Source organism: Falco punctatus (assembly GCF_963210335.1).
Source record: "Falco punctatus genome assembly, chromosome: 9".
NCBI lineage: Eukaryota > Metazoa > Chordata > Aves > Falconiformes > Falconidae > Falco > Falco punctatus.
Window position 1 is genome coordinate 45596681 of NC_137589.1, and position 16886 is coordinate 45613566.

The 16886-nt window shown below is 48.3% G+C and overlaps 3 protein-coding genes across 5 annotated transcripts; 1 reads left to right on the forward strand and 2 right to left on the reverse strand.

The window, feature by feature from the left end:
• Positions 1 to 30: 30 nt before the first annotated feature.
• On the reverse strand, positions 31 to 3097 carry SURF6 (surfeit 6). The gene is made up of 4 exons (XM_080403038.1): positions 2866 to 3097; positions 2256 to 2471; positions 1355 to 1446; positions 31 to 895 (listed from the first exon to the last, which is right to left on the reverse strand). The coding sequence occupies exons 1-4, from the start codon at positions 2957 to 2959 to the stop codon at positions 227 to 229; spliced, it is 1071 nt and encodes a 356-aa protein (XP_080259164.1). The 5' UTR covers positions 2960 to 3097; the 3' UTR covers positions 31 to 226.
• A 376-nt stretch (positions 3098 to 3473) lies between these two features.
• Positions 3474 to 12201, reverse strand: MED22 (mediator complex subunit 22). 3 transcript variants are annotated; one of them, XM_080403054.1, is made up of 4 exons: positions 12027 to 12198; positions 11504 to 11584; positions 9028 to 9236; positions 3474 to 4795 (listed from the first exon to the last, which is right to left on the reverse strand). In XM_080403054.1, exons 1-4 carry the CDS (start codon positions 12147 to 12149, stop codon positions 4603 to 4605), a joined length of 606 nt encoding a protein of 201 aa, XP_080259180.1. In that variant the 5' UTR covers positions 12150 to 12198; the 3' UTR covers positions 3474 to 4602. The 3 variants fall into 3 exon arrangements, with proteins under 3 accessions (XP_080259180.1, XP_080259179.1, XP_080259181.1); XM_080403053.1 differs by having other exon boundaries at positions 3474 to 4801; positions 12027 to 12194; XM_080403055.1 differs by lacking the exon at positions 11504 to 11584 and having other exon boundaries at positions 3474 to 4801; positions 12027 to 12201.
• Positions 12202 to 12209: 8 nt separating this feature from the next.
• RPL7A (ribosomal protein L7a) lies at positions 12210 to 16461 on the forward strand. Its single transcript, XM_080403049.1, has 8 exons — positions 12210 to 12292; positions 12783 to 12903; positions 13345 to 13494; positions 14330 to 14470; positions 14833 to 14912; positions 15257 to 15387; positions 15751 to 15820; positions 16291 to 16461. The coding sequence occupies exons 1-8, from the start codon at positions 12290 to 12292 to the stop codon at positions 16393 to 16395; spliced, it is 801 nt and encodes a 266-aa protein (XP_080259175.1). The 5' UTR covers positions 12210 to 12289; the 3' UTR covers positions 16396 to 16461.
• The last annotated feature ends 425 nt before the right edge of the window (positions 16462 to 16886 follow it).

The window sequence follows — 16886 nt, forward strand, 5'->3', positions numbered from 1 at the left end:
TTAGGATCGGAAGCGCAATGAACAAACACACAGCGGGATTTCTTTTATTATCAAGCTGGGAAGCCAGGGCAGCGCCTGCTGCCGGACCCCGGCCAGCTCGCGCAGCCCTCGGGCAGGCGGACCGGGGTGAACTCGGGTGTGGAGGGAGGGTGGGCTCAGGGACAGTTCGCCACCAGTCCCCACAAGCAGAGCTCCTGGGCTGCAGGCACCAGCTGCCTCCTGCTCGCTATAAACCAGCTTTTTTCAAGTCCTCTGGCAGCACCCGGCCTTTCTTCCGGGCCCTGGCTTTCTTCTTCTCTATCCTATCCTTCTTCTTCTTCTGAATGTTCTTGCGACGCTTTTCCTGCCGCTGTTGCATCCTTTCCACCACTTTTTCCGTCCGCTCCTCCCACCGCCTTTGGCGTTGTGCTTTACGCTTCTCCTTACGCTTCAGAGCTTCTTTCAGACGCTCCTCGTTGTCACGAATCTTCACGCCTTCCGCCTTATAGAGCGCATTTGTCCATTTCATCTTGTTCTCTAGCTCCTCAGCTTTCTTCTGGTCCTTATCTTTGAGTTCCTCCAGCTTATTCTTCCTGGTCTCCAGCCTGCTCAGCAGCTGCTTGTAGTTTCTGCCCGTCAGAGGAGTGATATTGCCTTTCACCGCTTTCCTCTTCTCCTTCTTCTTCTGGATCTTGCTCAACTCATTCTCCCCATGGACCTCGACCCTGTTAAAGACAACCTCAGCTGTGCTCTCCTCCTTTTTGCTTTCTGGCTCTATTGGTACCTCCTCAGTTTCTTTCTTCTCTGTTTTTGCCTTCATCTTCAACTCCTTCCGTCGGCGCTTCTTTCTCTCTCTCTCATACTTCCTTCGCTGCCTCTTCTCCAGGACTGCAGGGGGTAATTCTTTGGCATCATCCTAAGAAGAATGGATATGAATCAGAAACCTTAAAGGGATAAAGCAGAATGAAAAGTGAGAGGTCCCCAAGTTCCTGATCTTACACTTCTCCTAAGAAACTACTTGTGATGAGCTGTGGGCTCAGCTTTTAGAGATACTAAACACAGTAAAGGTATTTCAAACCCTTTACTCTCCCTCAACACCTGGTAGCTACATTCCCTTTCAAGCTCTTAGTGCTTTTCTTTTTCCTAAAAATCACCAGAGGCATGCTCTCCTCCAGCTCAGTCCCCTAGCTCTTCTCATGCGTTTACACAGAACGCACACAGGTCTCCCAGCAATACCTACAGGCACATCCTTAGCAGACAGAATTAGCTTCTGAGCCCTGTAAGGTCATAGTCTTGCCCCCCTATCCCCTGGGAGGCTAGGGAGAATTTACATTGCATAAACACACGTATAGATACATATTAAGACTTCTCATACTTGTCCAGAAGCTTTTTTAATCTTCTCATGTAGTCTCTGACGCAAGAGATTCATTGCAGAAAAAGAAGGGGAAAACAGTTCACTTTTGCTCCCTGAAAATGAAAGGAAATAAAAACACTTAAAAAGACAGCACTAGCTAAACAGAAGAACTTTCTATGGCTATGGGAAAAGCTCTGAGAACTCCTTACATGCTGTGAATAGAATGGAAAACCTCAACAAACCAAGAGTTTCTATTTCATTGGTTTCTTTAGTACAGGGGTCTTCAAACCACAGCCCGCAGGCTGGATACGGCCCACCAGGGTCCTCAATCCAGCCCCCAGTATTTACAGACCCCCCCCTGCCCCACCCCCGCCGGGGGTTGGGGGGTGAAACTAAGCAGCCACACATGACTTCCTGCCACTTGATCTGTGCGCCGGCACCCTGGTTAAAAAGTTTGAGGACCCCCGCTTTAGTATTTTGCCTTTTCTGCCTGTATTATCATCCAGTGCTGCCAGCCAAAGTGGCCTGGCATGCCCCTTGGCTGCCTGACAAGCACCAAGCTAGTGGAAACCAAGATGCTAAGGACGTCTTGTCTTTGTGATCAAGCTTTTCACATTCATAGTGGAAAGACAACTTGGCACAACAGAGATTGCATCCATGTGATAATTCCCAGAAGCAACCCAAATACATAAACACTCTGCAAATCAGTTTAAATGCTATTTCCAGAGAGCCGCCCAGCGGTGATGTTACGAATTTGTGTACATAAGCAAAAGTTTTTTTGGCACACAGCATAAGCAAGATGTTTTTATTTCAGCTGAACTTCTTAAAGGATTTCAAAACTATTCATGTGTGAAGCAACTGAAAAGCAGCCATCTCAGCTCAGGTAATTTCAACATGACCTTGACAAAGCTGGTATTCTTACCAGGAGCTGAACACTCATTTCTGCTCTGTGTAACACCCTGTGGAGATGATTTGCTGGCCTGAAGGGCTGCTTTCTGTCCTGCAGTAGGTTTACTGGCATTAGAGACCAGCTGTTTGACTGAAGGAGCATTTGTCTCCTCAGCTTGCTTCCTGGGTTTCTTTCTCTTCTTTTTCTTGAGCTGTCTGCCAGCATCCTCAGGCTGACCTGGCTTAGACACTAGAAGACAAAACCAAATTAAGCAAAATAGGACAATGCTACGTTCCCACTTCATAACATTCAGTTATTACTGAAGACCAAAGTTCCAGCATTGCGATAGCATATCTCAATCTTAAAAAATTACACATTTTGGGACTTCGACCAAGCACGCTTGCACATCTCAGTAAAATCCCAGTTCCCAGAACCAACCCTCACGTGCACAACAGCAAGGACTCCCAGGACCAACAGTGCAACCTGCAAAACATGCCCAGCAGCCTCGAGTTTTTTTTCCTTAAAAAACAGCACGATGCCCCTCCCGCGGGCTAACCACCCCGTGGAGGCAGGGCTGCCACAAGCCCGGAATCCCATGGACGGGCCGGGAGAGCCAGAAGCCGAAGCATTACAGCTCCCTTACCGAATTTCCTCTTCCGCGGCTCCGGGGCGTGCTGCACGCAGACCTTCCTCGCCAAGCCCTGCAGGTAGGAGTCCTGGGCGGCCAGGCTGGCCATTATGGCCCCGGGGCGGCCGGGCCCTAGGGGAGGCGCTGCCCTGCCAGCTCCTCAGCGTGGGCAGGCCTCAGGCACAGCCAGCACCGCACGCCCCCCTCGTGCGCTGCCGCCGACCGGAAGTGACGTTAGCGCGGCGGGCAGGAAGTGACGTTGGCGCGGCGGGCAGTCGGGGCCCGGCCGCATGAGGCGCCGCAGCGGAGCGCCCGCTGGCTCCGGTACGGGGCTCTGCCGCAGTCCGTCTGGGCCCGGGCCCGGGCGCCGGGGTCCCCGCGCTGCCCCCGTTTCCTCCGGTCGGCCCCCAGCCACCCGCAGGGAGCCCCCCGGTCCGGCCCGGCCCCGTGCAGCGCCCGGCCGGCTACCGGTGGTGGCGATCAGAGGCCGGCCCGTACCGGCCCGGGCGGGCCTAACAGCAAGGACGATTTCAGTGGCACAGGCCCCAAGCGGGGCATCCAAGCACATCCCCTGTAATATCCTGCTGTCACAAAGCCTGGTGGCTGAAAACACACGCCTTAAAAATTATACAAAAGAGTTAGTTTTATTAAATCACCTAATTACAAAAATAAACGGAATGGAAGAAAATTAAAAGAAAACAAATTACACCAAAATTCACATCCTAGGAAACCAATGTTACAGCAGAATGCTGGGAAGCTCAGCTACGCGGCTGGAATGCACCCGTAGCTCCGCCGTGCCCACCCGTGCTCCAGTTCAGCTGCACGGCTCTGGGTGACCAACAACCACAAAGGGGAAGGGCAGATGTGCCCAGTGCCAAACAGCTGCAGAACAAGCACCGAACGTGTTTCTTTGGAAGGAAACTAAGAGTACCCGAGTATCCCTCACTGCTCCATACACCCCATTCATCTCAAGATTTTTTATTAGACAAAACCATTAGCCAGCATTAATACTGGGTTCATGTTAGCTCAGACTATGTTAACAACTTCTGTTAAGTGAAAAATGAATCGGACTAATGAAAGCATGTTCTATCTGTGGCCTCAAGCAAATGGGAACATCAATACCTCAGTCTGATTGCTCAGTCTGCCCCATCCTCCTCAAAAGGGAGTACACTGCTCTTCAATAATAATCTCCTGAGCCTCCTCCCCAGCGCCTGCGAGCAAGAAGTTCAAGTTCGTGAAGCACTTTGACAGTGAAGACTGCCTACAAGATTCTTACTCTAAAGTAGAATGGAGGTTGTTGGCTGCCATCCTGAGAGTGCTTTAATGCAGCCAGAATGTCAGTAAGCAGGCTAAAACCCCCACAACATGTACTGCCCCCACATTTGGCTCAAGTTTATCCCAAGCAAATTCAACTCCCAACACTTCGGCGTGTACTTACTGAGATTCATATGGCAACAGACTGGATTTCTAATGAACTCTACACATAAACTATCATGTAAAAGCAAACCTAACTCTTAACTTGTTAGAACAATCAACTTGGTATTTACTTATCACTATCTCTTAAGGGAGAGGAACACTCATGGCAATGTCCCAGGGGTGGAGAAAGCCCTGTGGCTATCCAGCCAGCAGAAACCTGCAAACACAGCTCCAGTGCCTTCTCCTGACAGCAGGAGATGCGCAGTACAGCAGGTGGAAGACTTCCAGCAGTGCAGTGCTGCCAGGAGGAACACCATCAGCAGCAGTGGATCCTCTTCAGGAGTGCTCCGTGGGGCCTGCCCCATGCCCGTTCACGTGAGGGTGCGATGGGGTTGAGCTCTGGGAGGTAGCAACACTCTGCTCTGCTGTGGCAGCTGTCAGAGGCATGGAGAGGCTTTCGGGGGACAACGTGGCAAAGTCTTGTCTCCAGTAGGCTTCGCACAGTGGAAGATCATTGCTGTCACACAGACTGTAGCTTTCCAGAAAAAACAACCCCAGTAAGGAGAGACAGCAGGTGCAATAAGAGAGGAGGGGAGGGAGGGAAAGGGTGAGGGGAGCAAGACAGAAGCAAAGCATTAAGAAAATGGCAAAAAACGTTCCTGGAGGTAAGGTCTGCGTTCACAAATTCATGACAAGTCTTGTGACACTGGCCTTTCCTAAGACACCCCTTAAGGGCTGGTCTTGAACCTCACAGGCCTGGTGAGGATCAGGGGAATTTCAGAGGCAGAACATCTGCTACAAACTAAAACAGAGACTCAGTTCTAGTCCAGATGCTCTGCGTCCCTGAAAAGATCTGTGCTGAAGTCCTGGCACCCCAAATATAGGAGTTCTGCTACTGATTTGAGTGAGACAATGACCTCATCTGCAATTACTTTACTTGGAATTAGATCACAACCTATGTGAGGAAAAAATTATAAACCCTGCTTTAAATTTAAAGTTCAGCACAATTATTTTAGGGTCTGTCCCTGTGATGATAAAAAAGAAACCTATTTGCACCCTTGCCCTTTCAAAAAAGTGCTCCAGTGAAGGTCTGGGTCTTCTATTGAAGCTCCTCAACCTGATTATGAAGTACTGATGGCTCCTACCATTTTCAGCAGAACCTGAACTAACAGTGCTTCTAAAAGCAGCTTGCTGGATTTGATCGCTGTAGATTATAGAGCTGGATGAACTAACCAGCAGTGTGGGAAAGTAATGTTTTTAAACAACTGGATAATTCTTGCCTGCGCTCTGAGGAAAACACAATGTGGAAAGGCTGAGAACTAAAAAGAGAAATGATGGAAGAAACTGGAACAAAATAAATTCCAAAGAGAGGAAGGAGCTGCACACACAAGAGACACCCAAGACAAAGCGAGTGCTGGAGCAGAAAGCAGCTTGCTTGCATTCAGAGTAAAACAAACCCAATGGGTCAAGTGATTTTGTTGTTGCAGCTTTATTTACATTTTTAATGTAAGGACTTGAATAGGTGCTTAGGGAGATATATTAAGTGTTGAAATATGAGACATGTGAAATTGCACAAACATCAAACATGTTGAGATCTGACCCCACACTCAAGACAGCTCCTGTGATCTCAGAGGAGGGAGCAATGGAACATAAATGCAAGTTTGGGGTTTAGGATGACAGAAGGCAAGCTGGACTTGGAGTTACCGCTTTGGAGAATAAGCACGCAAAGCACTAGCTGCAAGCATCTGCTTCTAAGCTTTTTTCTGGTAGTGTCACCCAGCTGGTTTTGCAGTAGAAGTGAGAAGCCAGTGGATACAGACAAGTTTTATATCTGGGGCCTTTGTAAAATCCCTTGGAAGATCACCCCTCGCTACAGTTCCCAATGCAGAGTGAGGCTGGGTTCAATTAGCAAAGACCTTCAGGACTGAACCAGAACTATGACTCTTTTTCTGTCAGTCTTAGAACTCAGGCCACGGCTTCCAAGGAGAACCTGGTCACAGCATCCACCACATCTTGGCAGGGGAGTTACTAACAAAATTTGAGCTGCATCAGAAGCATAACTGCTTTTCCTGCTGCCCCAGTTAGAACAGTTCCAAAAGTCTAAGCTTTGCCTCTCAATGTAGAACTCCTTAGATGTCAGGGTCAATGTGCAGCTACTGCACAGCCCATAACAGCACCAGCCAGCCTACTACTCCATCCTTTGACTGAGGGTTTCTCAGCTCATGGAAGAGACTTCACTACTCCCCTCGAGGCATACAGCCAGGTCTGTGCACAGAGGAACAGCTCTAGGAAACTACCTGAACACAGGGACTGAAAGCAAAGATTCCTTCAGAACAAGTTTTAGTTTCAACGACCTGCTTTCAGGTCTCCTCATCAAAACACCCATGTGCACTTCTAAAGCCTGGCAATGAAACCTGACCCTACAATGGAGACATCCTATTAGTTACTCACTACGGGCAAGGGGCTACCTCCTCAGCTCCTTTAGCACAATGGCAGTGACAAACGCTGGGCAGGAGACACTCCCTTCCACAGGCCTTTCGCAGCAGGTGGGAGCAGTGCACAGAGACCACACAAGCTACACAGCCTGGGGCAGCTCGCAGCTCGGCACCCGGAGGTGTGTGGCCACAGGGAGCTCACTTTGCTATGGCCTTCTCTGGAGGGACAACCTAAAACAAACTAAGCAGTGACCTTCAGGGAAACTGGAGCATGGGAGAGCAGTTTGGCAGGATGGCTGTATGGAACCCATGCCCTGGCCTCATGGGACTGCACACCTCTTTATAAATCCTGTGGGATCAAGACCCATGAGAAAGTAACAGATGGTGCAGAAAGGCAACCCCAGCCAGGCCCCCAGGACAGCACGGAATACCCCCTTATGGGCAACCTGGCTACTGCATTTGCAGCCATTTAAACATGATTATGACTCTATGAGCAGGTGACTTGACAGAAACCCTTTTTCCCCACATTAGACAAGAAGTTTTCATTAAAAATATCTTGGTATTCTAATTATAAAAGGACTTCAAATAAATCACTCTTTCTCTATTTACACACGCACACACAATTTCTTTGGTGCAGAAAAAGACAGGAAAGAGCACAGGAAGGGAATAAGTGCTAAAAGCAAACGACTAAGTGCTACATGATAACAGGTTTCCATGAAACTATCATAGCTCTGTAGAGTTGCCACGTTTCCTCACGTCATATCCACTCTTACAAAAGTGAGCACAAAGACACATCCATTTGGTGTAAGCCAACATTTCATAGAATCATAGAATGGTTTGTGTTGGAGGGGACCTTAAAGATCATCTAGTTCCACCCCTCCTGCCATGGGCAGGGACACCTTCCCCTAGAATGAAGTGCTTAGATGTGCTTAGATGTTAGTTCTGTTACAAAGGGTTGCTTCACATGGCGTCTGGTGCCAGGCTGGTGAACAGACTAGCAGAATGGTCAAAACCCCTTCGTTCAAACATTAAAGCTACAGACACACAGTGGTGGCAGTCGGGCAACAGTGTGAGGGAAGCATGTCTGGCACACACGAGTGAGGCACTATGGTCCCCCACTGCATCACTGTGGATACGGCTCACTGCTGTGCTGTATGCAGCCTGAGCCGTGGGGCCTGGACTGGTGCTTGGGTTTGCAACTGTCACTCTTCATTTCTGAGATATTTCTAGGATCCCTTGCCACCCCCCTAAAAACTGAGTAAAGTTTGAAAAACAACTCTAAACTTTTACCTCTAGTTTTCTTCCAATGTCGTAGCAGTTCCTAAGCTGTGTCTTATCATTATCTTTTTACTCTTAAAATACATATATTACTCATAAACAATGGCCTAACTTCCAAAGATATTGAGCAATTGGTTGACTTAGCTGGGATTATAGGCATTCAGCATTTTTAGAAAGAAGGGAAAGGCAAAAATAGAAAACTTAGTCATTGAAATTTTAAATAAGATTTTTAAAAGTTAAGTTTTTGTTTAGAAGTCACAGCATTATTGCACTGACTTCACTTAGCTTGGACAGTGCAGCCAAAATAATCAGGTTCTTACTGTTTTCTCCTGCTTTCATTTACTGCATCATCAACTAGAAGTGCTGGAGTGCATGACAGAAAATAAAAAAATAAAGTGTCTGAATTCTCTAAAGCCTGTTTTCTAAGAGACTCTTTAAAATACTAAAAACCCCACAAACTAATCAGTAATAAGTCATTATTACATAAAAAATCCTATCATAATACTTCATAATTCAATGAAACTGAGCAAGTCTTTGTTGCTCATTTCAAATGTTTACCCCAACAGGACTTCAGGCAGCTGGGGGCAGTGGACTACAAGGTAAAAGGCACGCTGTGTAACCAGGTCACTTGTGAAAGAACGCGCCACAAAGACGTGGTGATCACATCAATCTCTTCTCTCTAGGGAGAGACAGACGTTCCTCCAGAGGGATACTCAGAAGCCTACACCCCCAAAGGAAATTAATCTCCTTTTACAATGATTACAAAGGAAGCCTAAGCAAATGATCTGTGAAATCTAGCCAACTAAAGCATGCACCTAGAGTTGGATGCTGTGAGTACCTCCTTCACCATGACAACACCCTGTACAGGATCAACAAGAAAAAGGCAGTTGCTTTAGCTGCAGACAAAGTCTGACCTAATTAAAAACAGGAGTGAAATTTTGTTGGGAACATTCTCAAGACCTGTACTCTAAGGACTACTTGTTTGTCTGGTCTAACTACCCCAAAAGGGCTGGAGTAATAAGGCAGAAGTCCACCGCCCTATTTGTACCTGGAAGAGTAATATTCTTCTTCTAGCTCATACAGGTCAATGGAGATCTCATCCCGTAGTGCAATCAACTTCTTGTCACATTCCTCCTGCAAGCTTCTCAGCTGCTGGTTGCGCTGGTTGATAGCTTCATTCACAGAAGGGAAATCATTGAGGATCAAGAACTGCTTCAGGTCAGACACAAGCTTCATCAGGGACTCACCAGCTCGGACCTTGTAGCAGGGAGAAAAATCACATAGCACTTATGTCCTGGTTTCGGCTGGGATAGAGGTAAGCTACGGGAAGTTGGGAAGGGACACAAGGGAAGTCCAGCTGACCTGGACTAGGCAAAGAGATACCATGGGACATCAACCCCATGGTTTATAAAGGGGGGGTGGGGTAGGCCGAGGCTTGCAGGTCCTTGCTCAGGGACTGGCAGGGCATCTGTTAGCAGGTGGTGAGCAGTTGCATTGTGCATCACTAGTTTGCTTTTCTCCCTTCCCTGTGGATTTAATTCCTCTCCCCTTCCCCCTCGTTATAACTGTTATTGTTTTCATAACTACTGTTCTTTTGGTTTTCTATTTTTTCAATTATTTAATTGTTCTTATTTCAACCCCTGAGTTTTACATTCCTTTCTGATTCTCCTCCCCTGCCTCTGGATGAGGGGGGAGTGAGTGAGCGGCTGCACGGCCCTGAATTACTGGCTGTAGTTAAACAGTGCTTTTTGGCACCCAACTTGGGGCTCGAAGGGTTGAGGATAACGACAGGGCCAGCCAGACTTTGTTAGAACAAAACTGCTGTTGGTATTGACATGCGGAATCGTACTTCACAACTTGAGGAGAGTTATAAAGCAGGTATGTTTACTGCAGTGCCAGGTGCAAGGGGGATTGCTCCTCCTAACTTGCACCCTTAATTTTATTCATAATACATATTCATACAGTGAAGTTGGTTAGTTCTGCCCAAAGTCTATATCTACTAACTAATTACTGCTTAGCTGCTTTCTCGCCTCAGTTTAAAGGTACAGTTCATTTTAAATTCACTACACATGCTCCCTGAGCAGGGGCTCCATCCTCTTTGGGGGGGGGCATTTGAGTAGGAGGTCGAGCAGGGGCTCCATCCTCTTTGGGGGGGGCATTTGAGTAGGAGGTCGTGATCTCCCACTACCACAATTATTTTACCCTAGTGTCTTTGAGTCTTATCACTTCAGTAGTTTGTTTTCTTTTAGCGTTAGCATGTCCTTGTTAGATGACTCCTTATTTACATTCTTGTTGAGCTCATCTACATCTGTATGAACTGTCCCTTCCTGAAGTGCTGAGTGGGCCCACAGACAGCAGGCTCTTGCTGGCATGTTGATGTTTCTGTTATCTATGCAGTTCCTGTCTACAGCAGAGTTTTAGGGTTTTCACTATATTTTCTTGCATCAGTATTCATTGTATTGGATCAATAATCGTTGGCCACAATGCTGATTTTTCTGCTCTTGATATTGCTGCCCATGGTCACAGGGTTGTATTATTCAATTTACTTGCAGTATGTATTCCCTGTTGTGCTGTTTGTTCTCCCTGGGACCTGGGCTAAAGCTGTCATAGTGCTGTACTATACTGTACTGGTTTATGGTATGATGGACTCACTAGTTGTAAACCTAATCTGGTCTGTGTATGCGCTGGTGCTATCACCCCTGTGTGTCAGGTGGTCCCTGGCGGGGAATGCCAACAACTGCACCTTTGCCTTCATTTTTCCGGAGAGTCAGCCTATGGGTGGGGTCCACACCTCCCCCTTCTCCCCAGGGCTAATTACTGAAGTGTTTAGGATTTCTGGAAATTCTGAATATCTCTGGTCCATTGGAAGCACCGTAGCGCAGGTCCTGACCCTATTGCTAGCAATACTGAATGTAATTTTCACCTGCTGGATCCGGTGGAGATCTAAGCAGCTAATTGTAACTACCGTAGCCTCCCCAGCAGAAACAACAGCTGCTCCAGCCCCTGTGCCAGGTGCTGCGGCTGCTCCAGCCCCTGTGGTGAGCACTGTAGTTACCTTGGCCCCCGCACCGCGTGATGCAAAAGACCAACACTTGTCAGAATCGGTGTCCCCTGTACAGAAGAAGAAATGGAAATTCCTTTCTGATTCTCTTCCCCGCCCCTCTGGTTGAGGGGGGAGTGAGCAAGGGGCTGTGTGGCACTTGATTACGTGCTGGGGTTAAACCATGACAACACAGTATCAACACAAACAGTGCTTTGCTCCAGTTCTAAAAGAAGATCTCCCAAGCTGCTCCTTCAGCCCAAGTGAATAAAGTAAAAACTCCCAATCACGTGAGGATTCTGACAGGAGCCCATAGCTAACAAGCAAGGCTACCCAGCCTTCCCCAGCCACTCCAAACAGCAGGTTAACTCTTCTAACAGCAGTCCTCCTGAGTGTTAATAGGGCTGCCCTAGAGGCAACGCTGAACCCAACAGTACCTGAAGGATGTGCTGCCCGCTGATTTGTACAGCAGAGTGCTACTCACAATGTTTGCGGCTCTGACATGCATCTCATAGTTATCTTGTTCACCTTGAGTTGCTCGAGACACTTGAGTTTCATCCTCAATCTAAAGAGAAAAGGATACATACCCACCTTTACATACTAAAATCCAGACGGATGATTTCTATCTTGTAAGGCATCTCCTTTCAGTTCAATCCACACCTGGAGGCCTAGGGCAGGTGTGGACCACCTATGGCACCCACACATCACTTCTGCTGACCCCCCGCTTGCTCTTGTGGTTCCCCCCGGCTCAGCACCCCCGGCTGCCCTCGGCGGCACCGGGAGAGAGGTCCCCCCATCTCCCCCCTCACAGCCTCGCTCTCCCCTGGCAGCCATCTCCTCTCCCCTCAGGGACCCCACTCCCGTCCCTCCTTAGAGCTGCCCCCGGGACAACCGGCCCCTCCTCAGAGCTGCCCCGGAGGACAACCCGCCCCTCTCCCCTCAGGAGCCTGGGTACTCTGGCGGGCGCGGCCCTCTCCCCTCAGGGCTCAGCTACGGCCCATACCCACCTTGGCCGTTTTGATGATTTCAGTGAAGTTGTCCATGATGGACTTGACATCATCCTTGAGGCGCTTGTTGTAGGACTGCAGCAGGGTCTCCTTGCTCTGTGGCAGCACCCTCTGCTGCGCCATGGCGGCCCCGCGCCTCCCCGCCCTGCCCTGCCCCGCCCCGCGTCGCCCCGCCCCGCGCCGTCCTCTCGCGAGAGGAGCGGTGGCGCCCCGTAGATATTTCCCAGCATGCACCGCTCCGCCTTTCTCTTCCGCCGTCCAAGATGGTAAGTGCTGGTGGGGCCGCTGTCATCCGCCGTCATCCGCCTGTATCGTCGGGCCGCGGCCTCGCGGGGAGGCGTGGGAGGGGTGGTCCGTGCCCGAGTGGCGGTGCCCGGGGCCGGGCCTGGGCCTGCGGCCCGCCCGCAGCGGTGCGGCCTGGCAGCGTGGCCCGGGGACGCGGGGCTTCTCCCGCCTCGGGCAGTGGGGCGGCCGGGCCGCGGATGCCGGGCCGGGCTGGGTGGCCGGTAGCCCGCGTTGGGGCTGTCTGCGCTGCTGGCGGGGCTGGGGGGCGCCGGCCGAGCAGATCCGCGGGCGGTTCGTGGAGCTATTAAAGCCACAGCGAAGCGTTTGCTGCCGCCGGAGGAGCGAGGCCGCGCCGGGAGGCGGCCGGGCCGCTGAAACGCCGGGAAAAACGCGTTTCCAAGGCGGACTGAAAGCTCTCCAGTACGCAGGTGTTGGAGGCAAAAGAAAGAAGGGTGTGTTTCTTACTTACAGCCGAAAGGGAAGAAGGCCAAGGGCAAGAAGGTGGCACCAGCCCCTGCTGTAGTGAAGAAGCAGGAGGCTAAGAAGGTTGTCAATCCCCTCTTTGAGAAGAGGCCCAAGAACTTTGGCATCGGTGAGTAAAGGGATATTTGGGCTATTTGCTCCAGCGGTTTTTTTGTTGTATGGACAAATGTCTAAATTGTAAACAGAAGCATGTTGTAATAAAGCTGTGGAGTGGCAAGAGTGATGAGGCCTGGTTGCTTGCAATTAAAAGAGTTGCCCTCCATTAGGTGTATGAAGGTGCTATGGACAATTTGCTGAATTTCCCATATTATACAGTTTCATTATATGATTCTGTTGTGATGAATCTTGCTCTTTTGCGTGTGGTGCGGTAAATCAATTCAGACTTGGGCAGTGTCATTGTTGTACAGGGTGCAGATGATGTGAAAGAATATTTGCTATCTGAGGGATAGTGCTGACACATTACCACCAAGATCACTGATGCATCCGTGCCTGTTCTGTGCTGTGGCTCTGTGGGTTTGGAACAGCTTTGAGTTAAAGTCTGTATTTTTAGGACAGGATATCCAGCCGAAGCGTGATCTCACACGTTTTGTGAAATGGCCGCGGTACATCAGGCTGCAGCGTCAGAGGTCTATTCTTTACAAACGCTTGAAGGTGCCTCCTGCAATTAACCAGTTCACGCAGGCTTTGGACCGCCAGACAGGTAAGGATGTGGCCTGTGCAGTTCTCTTGACTTGGGTCATTAACGGGATGTGCCTCAGAGCAGAGGAAAGAAACTGAAATGAGACTTAACAAAAGTAAGCTGGAGAGTATCTTTGGAAGCATTTTAGGGAGGCTTTAGTAGTGACTGGGGTGAGGTGAACAGCAAGTTGCTGTCTGCACGTGCTGGGTTAAGCCTTGATAGCTGCTGTGTACTTTGTAAAGGGGTATAGAAAATGCCAAAGTTCCTCTTTAATGACCCAAACCCAGGGTTATCTTAACTGTGTGTTCCCATCGGAGTCTGCTCTTCCAGTTTGATGTAGAACCACCTGGGGTTCTTTTAACTATGTAAGCAGACAGTTTGAGAAATCTCTGTGAGTGCAGGCTGTGGAGGGAAAGCCAGCATCCTGCAGGCTGACATTGAAACTGGGGAAGAAGGAGCTTCAGGGTATTCTGTGAAAGAGTAAATAGTCTTTTCCAGGGGACAGTGTCTTTGTAAGAAACTTTTGACCTGTGTAGAGCAAGTCCCTTGTAGGTGTTGCCAAACAAGGTGCTTGCTTTAAAGGAGAAAGTGCACCACTTTTAACTGTAATTGCTGTGGGGGTCCACAGGCATTTCCTCATCCAAACAGTGAAGGAGCTTTCACTGCCAGCAGAGGTGCACGTAGGGGTAAACGGGGGTTCTAAAGGTGTTCTGCTCTTGCGCTGTGCAAATGATGTTAAATTTTTGCTAAATACAATTGATGACAACCACTAAGATCGCTGATGCAATTCAGTATTTTGAAAAGTAGCGCTTACATTTTCAGGTCATGCAACTAACTAGTAGATGTTCTCTTTCAGCTACACAGCTTCTGAAGCTGGCACACAAATACAGGCCAGAAAATAAGCAAGAGAAGAAGCAGAGGCTACTGGCTCGTGCTGAGCAGAAAGCTGCAGGAAAGGGAGATGCTCCAACTAAGCGGCCACCAGTCCTGCGAGCAGGTAACTTAGTCCATGAACTTGGCAACTTATGTCTGTAGGAGCGTGGCACTTTGAGAGAAAACTGGTAAGAAGAGTTAGTGCTCTGCTTCAACCAAGCAGGACTGGACAAGCTATTGCAATGATGTATGAATTTCTTCACCTGAGCTCAAAGTGAAGAGCAAAATAGACGAGCTTTTTAACCCTGAGCTATAGCAAATTGTCCATGGAATAGCTGCTTTGTGCAACTGAGTGGATATGAAAAGTTTTCATAACTTTCATAATGAAACTGTGCTGTGGAATCTGAGCTGGTTGTATGAGGCTTATACAAAAGCTCTGAAAATCAACTGCATAGAATCAAAGCTTATCTATAACTTGTTTTTCAGGTATCAACAGTGTCACGACTCTGGTAGAGAACAAGAAAGCTCAGCTTGTAGTTATTGCCCACGATGTAGACCCCATTGAGGTAAGAACGCTCACTGGTACATTTTGCAGGCTGCCTGCATAACTTAAGCTGAGGCCAGAACCGGACTTGGGGTTGAAAATGCATTTTAGGGCAAACTTATTGCATGAAAAGAGAATGCAGAAAGACACATCTACTGGAACTGGAATGCTTTTGTGTGTTCCTAGTTGTCCTGATATACAATGAAGCTTGGCCTTTGCAGTGATGTATGAATTTCTTCACCTGAGTTAATAATGAAGAGTAAAAAGAGCTTTTTAACACTGAGCAATCGCCACAGACCAGGCTGATTCAAAGCACAAAAAGATGTTGTCCTTCAGTTACACAGCACGCTCTCCTTTTTTTTTCAGCTGGTGGTCTTCTTGCCAGCTCTGTGCCGTAAGATGGGAGTGCCGTACTGCATCATCAAGGGTAAAGCCAGACTGGGACGACTGGTCCACAGGAAAACCTGCACCTCTGTTGCTTTCACCCAAGTTAACCCGTAAGTGTTCTGTGGGTGAAGGTTTGATTCTCTGTGGAGAAGGCAGACTGCCCATAAGCACACTGTAGGGCAGATACATAGCAACCTTGGGTGTCTCTAGTTCAAAAGCAGTAAAACTGAAATACTACCTCTAGAATTTCTAATAACGATGTCCTTTTGTATGAAGAGCCCTATTGCATCCTGAAGATAGATCATTTTGGTTTACTAAAATGGATGGTCACTCTAAAATATGTAAAAACTATTAATCTGAGCAGTGCAGGTTCCTAAAGTACTGATGGTTGGAGTCATTAACCCTTTGCAAGTGATGCTTATGCTTTACCTGAAAAATCATGTTGCTGTTATGACTAAAACTATCACCAACAGGGAGGACAAGGGAGCCCTTGCAAAGCTGGTGGAGGCTGTCAAGACCAACTACAATGACAGATATGACGAGGTAAAATTATTTGTGCTGCTAGTCTTGTCTTACAGTTTATACTGTTAACACTCTCAAAAGCTTCTCAGAGAAATGCAAGTTATTTCAGACATAGTGACATTAGCTTAAAGCCTGTTGGGTGTGTTGTACCTAGACTTGCTTACAGTGTGTCCAGGTTTTTTAGCTGAGGGTGGAGTAAAACATGAACACTTGTCACCAAGGTAGAAGTAAGCAGCTATCATGGGGCTAGGGTTGTAGAGGGCAACAGCTTCTGCTAGGCTGAACTCCCAAGTCCAGATGTGATGGCTGAATCCAGCACTATTTGTGGGGAAAGATTTTAAACTCTTGTATCTCTGCACTGTCTCAAAACAGTGTAGGGCTTCCTAGTTCAAGGAGCTCTTCTTGTGCAAAAAGGCACGGAATTCAGCGAGTTGATTGAATGACATGGTAAAGCTGTATGAGGCATCTAACCTCTTCTCACTTCTTTGCAGATCCGTCGTCACTGGGGTGGTAATGTCTTGGGTCCAAAATCGGTGGCTCGCATTGCTAAGCTTGAAAAAGCCAAGGCTAAAGAACTGGCTACTAAGCTGGGCTGAAGATGTACTGGATTACTACCTTTTTTTGTGTACATAAAAAAGAATAAACCCCCAGATGAAGTTACAGTGATCTGTGTTAATTGGGAGTGTTCTGGGCATTGGGTAGTTCATCAGTGTCACCTTGCTTCTCTGTTTGCCTTCCATCAAGTGATGGAACAGCGTTGCACAGAACAGCTGCATGGAGTAGGCCATTCACATGAACAACTGCCCATAATGACCAGTCCTATGTAGTAATTCCTCTCCTTTGACCACAGCACATGCTCTGTGATCATGAAGTTGAATGGGCTCAGCTAGTTGTGGCTGTTAAGCCTAGCTTGCTTATGCAAATCTTGGTTGGAAATGGCTCTGCATCTCCATTATGAGTACTTAATCCAGCTTCTGTTCTTACCTGACCCACTGACTTGGTCTCGCAGCATTGTGAGAGGCTACCAAGCTTGACAAGGCTCCAGCTGAGGTAGCTACTACTTGTTTTTGCTAGCCCTTGTCATGCT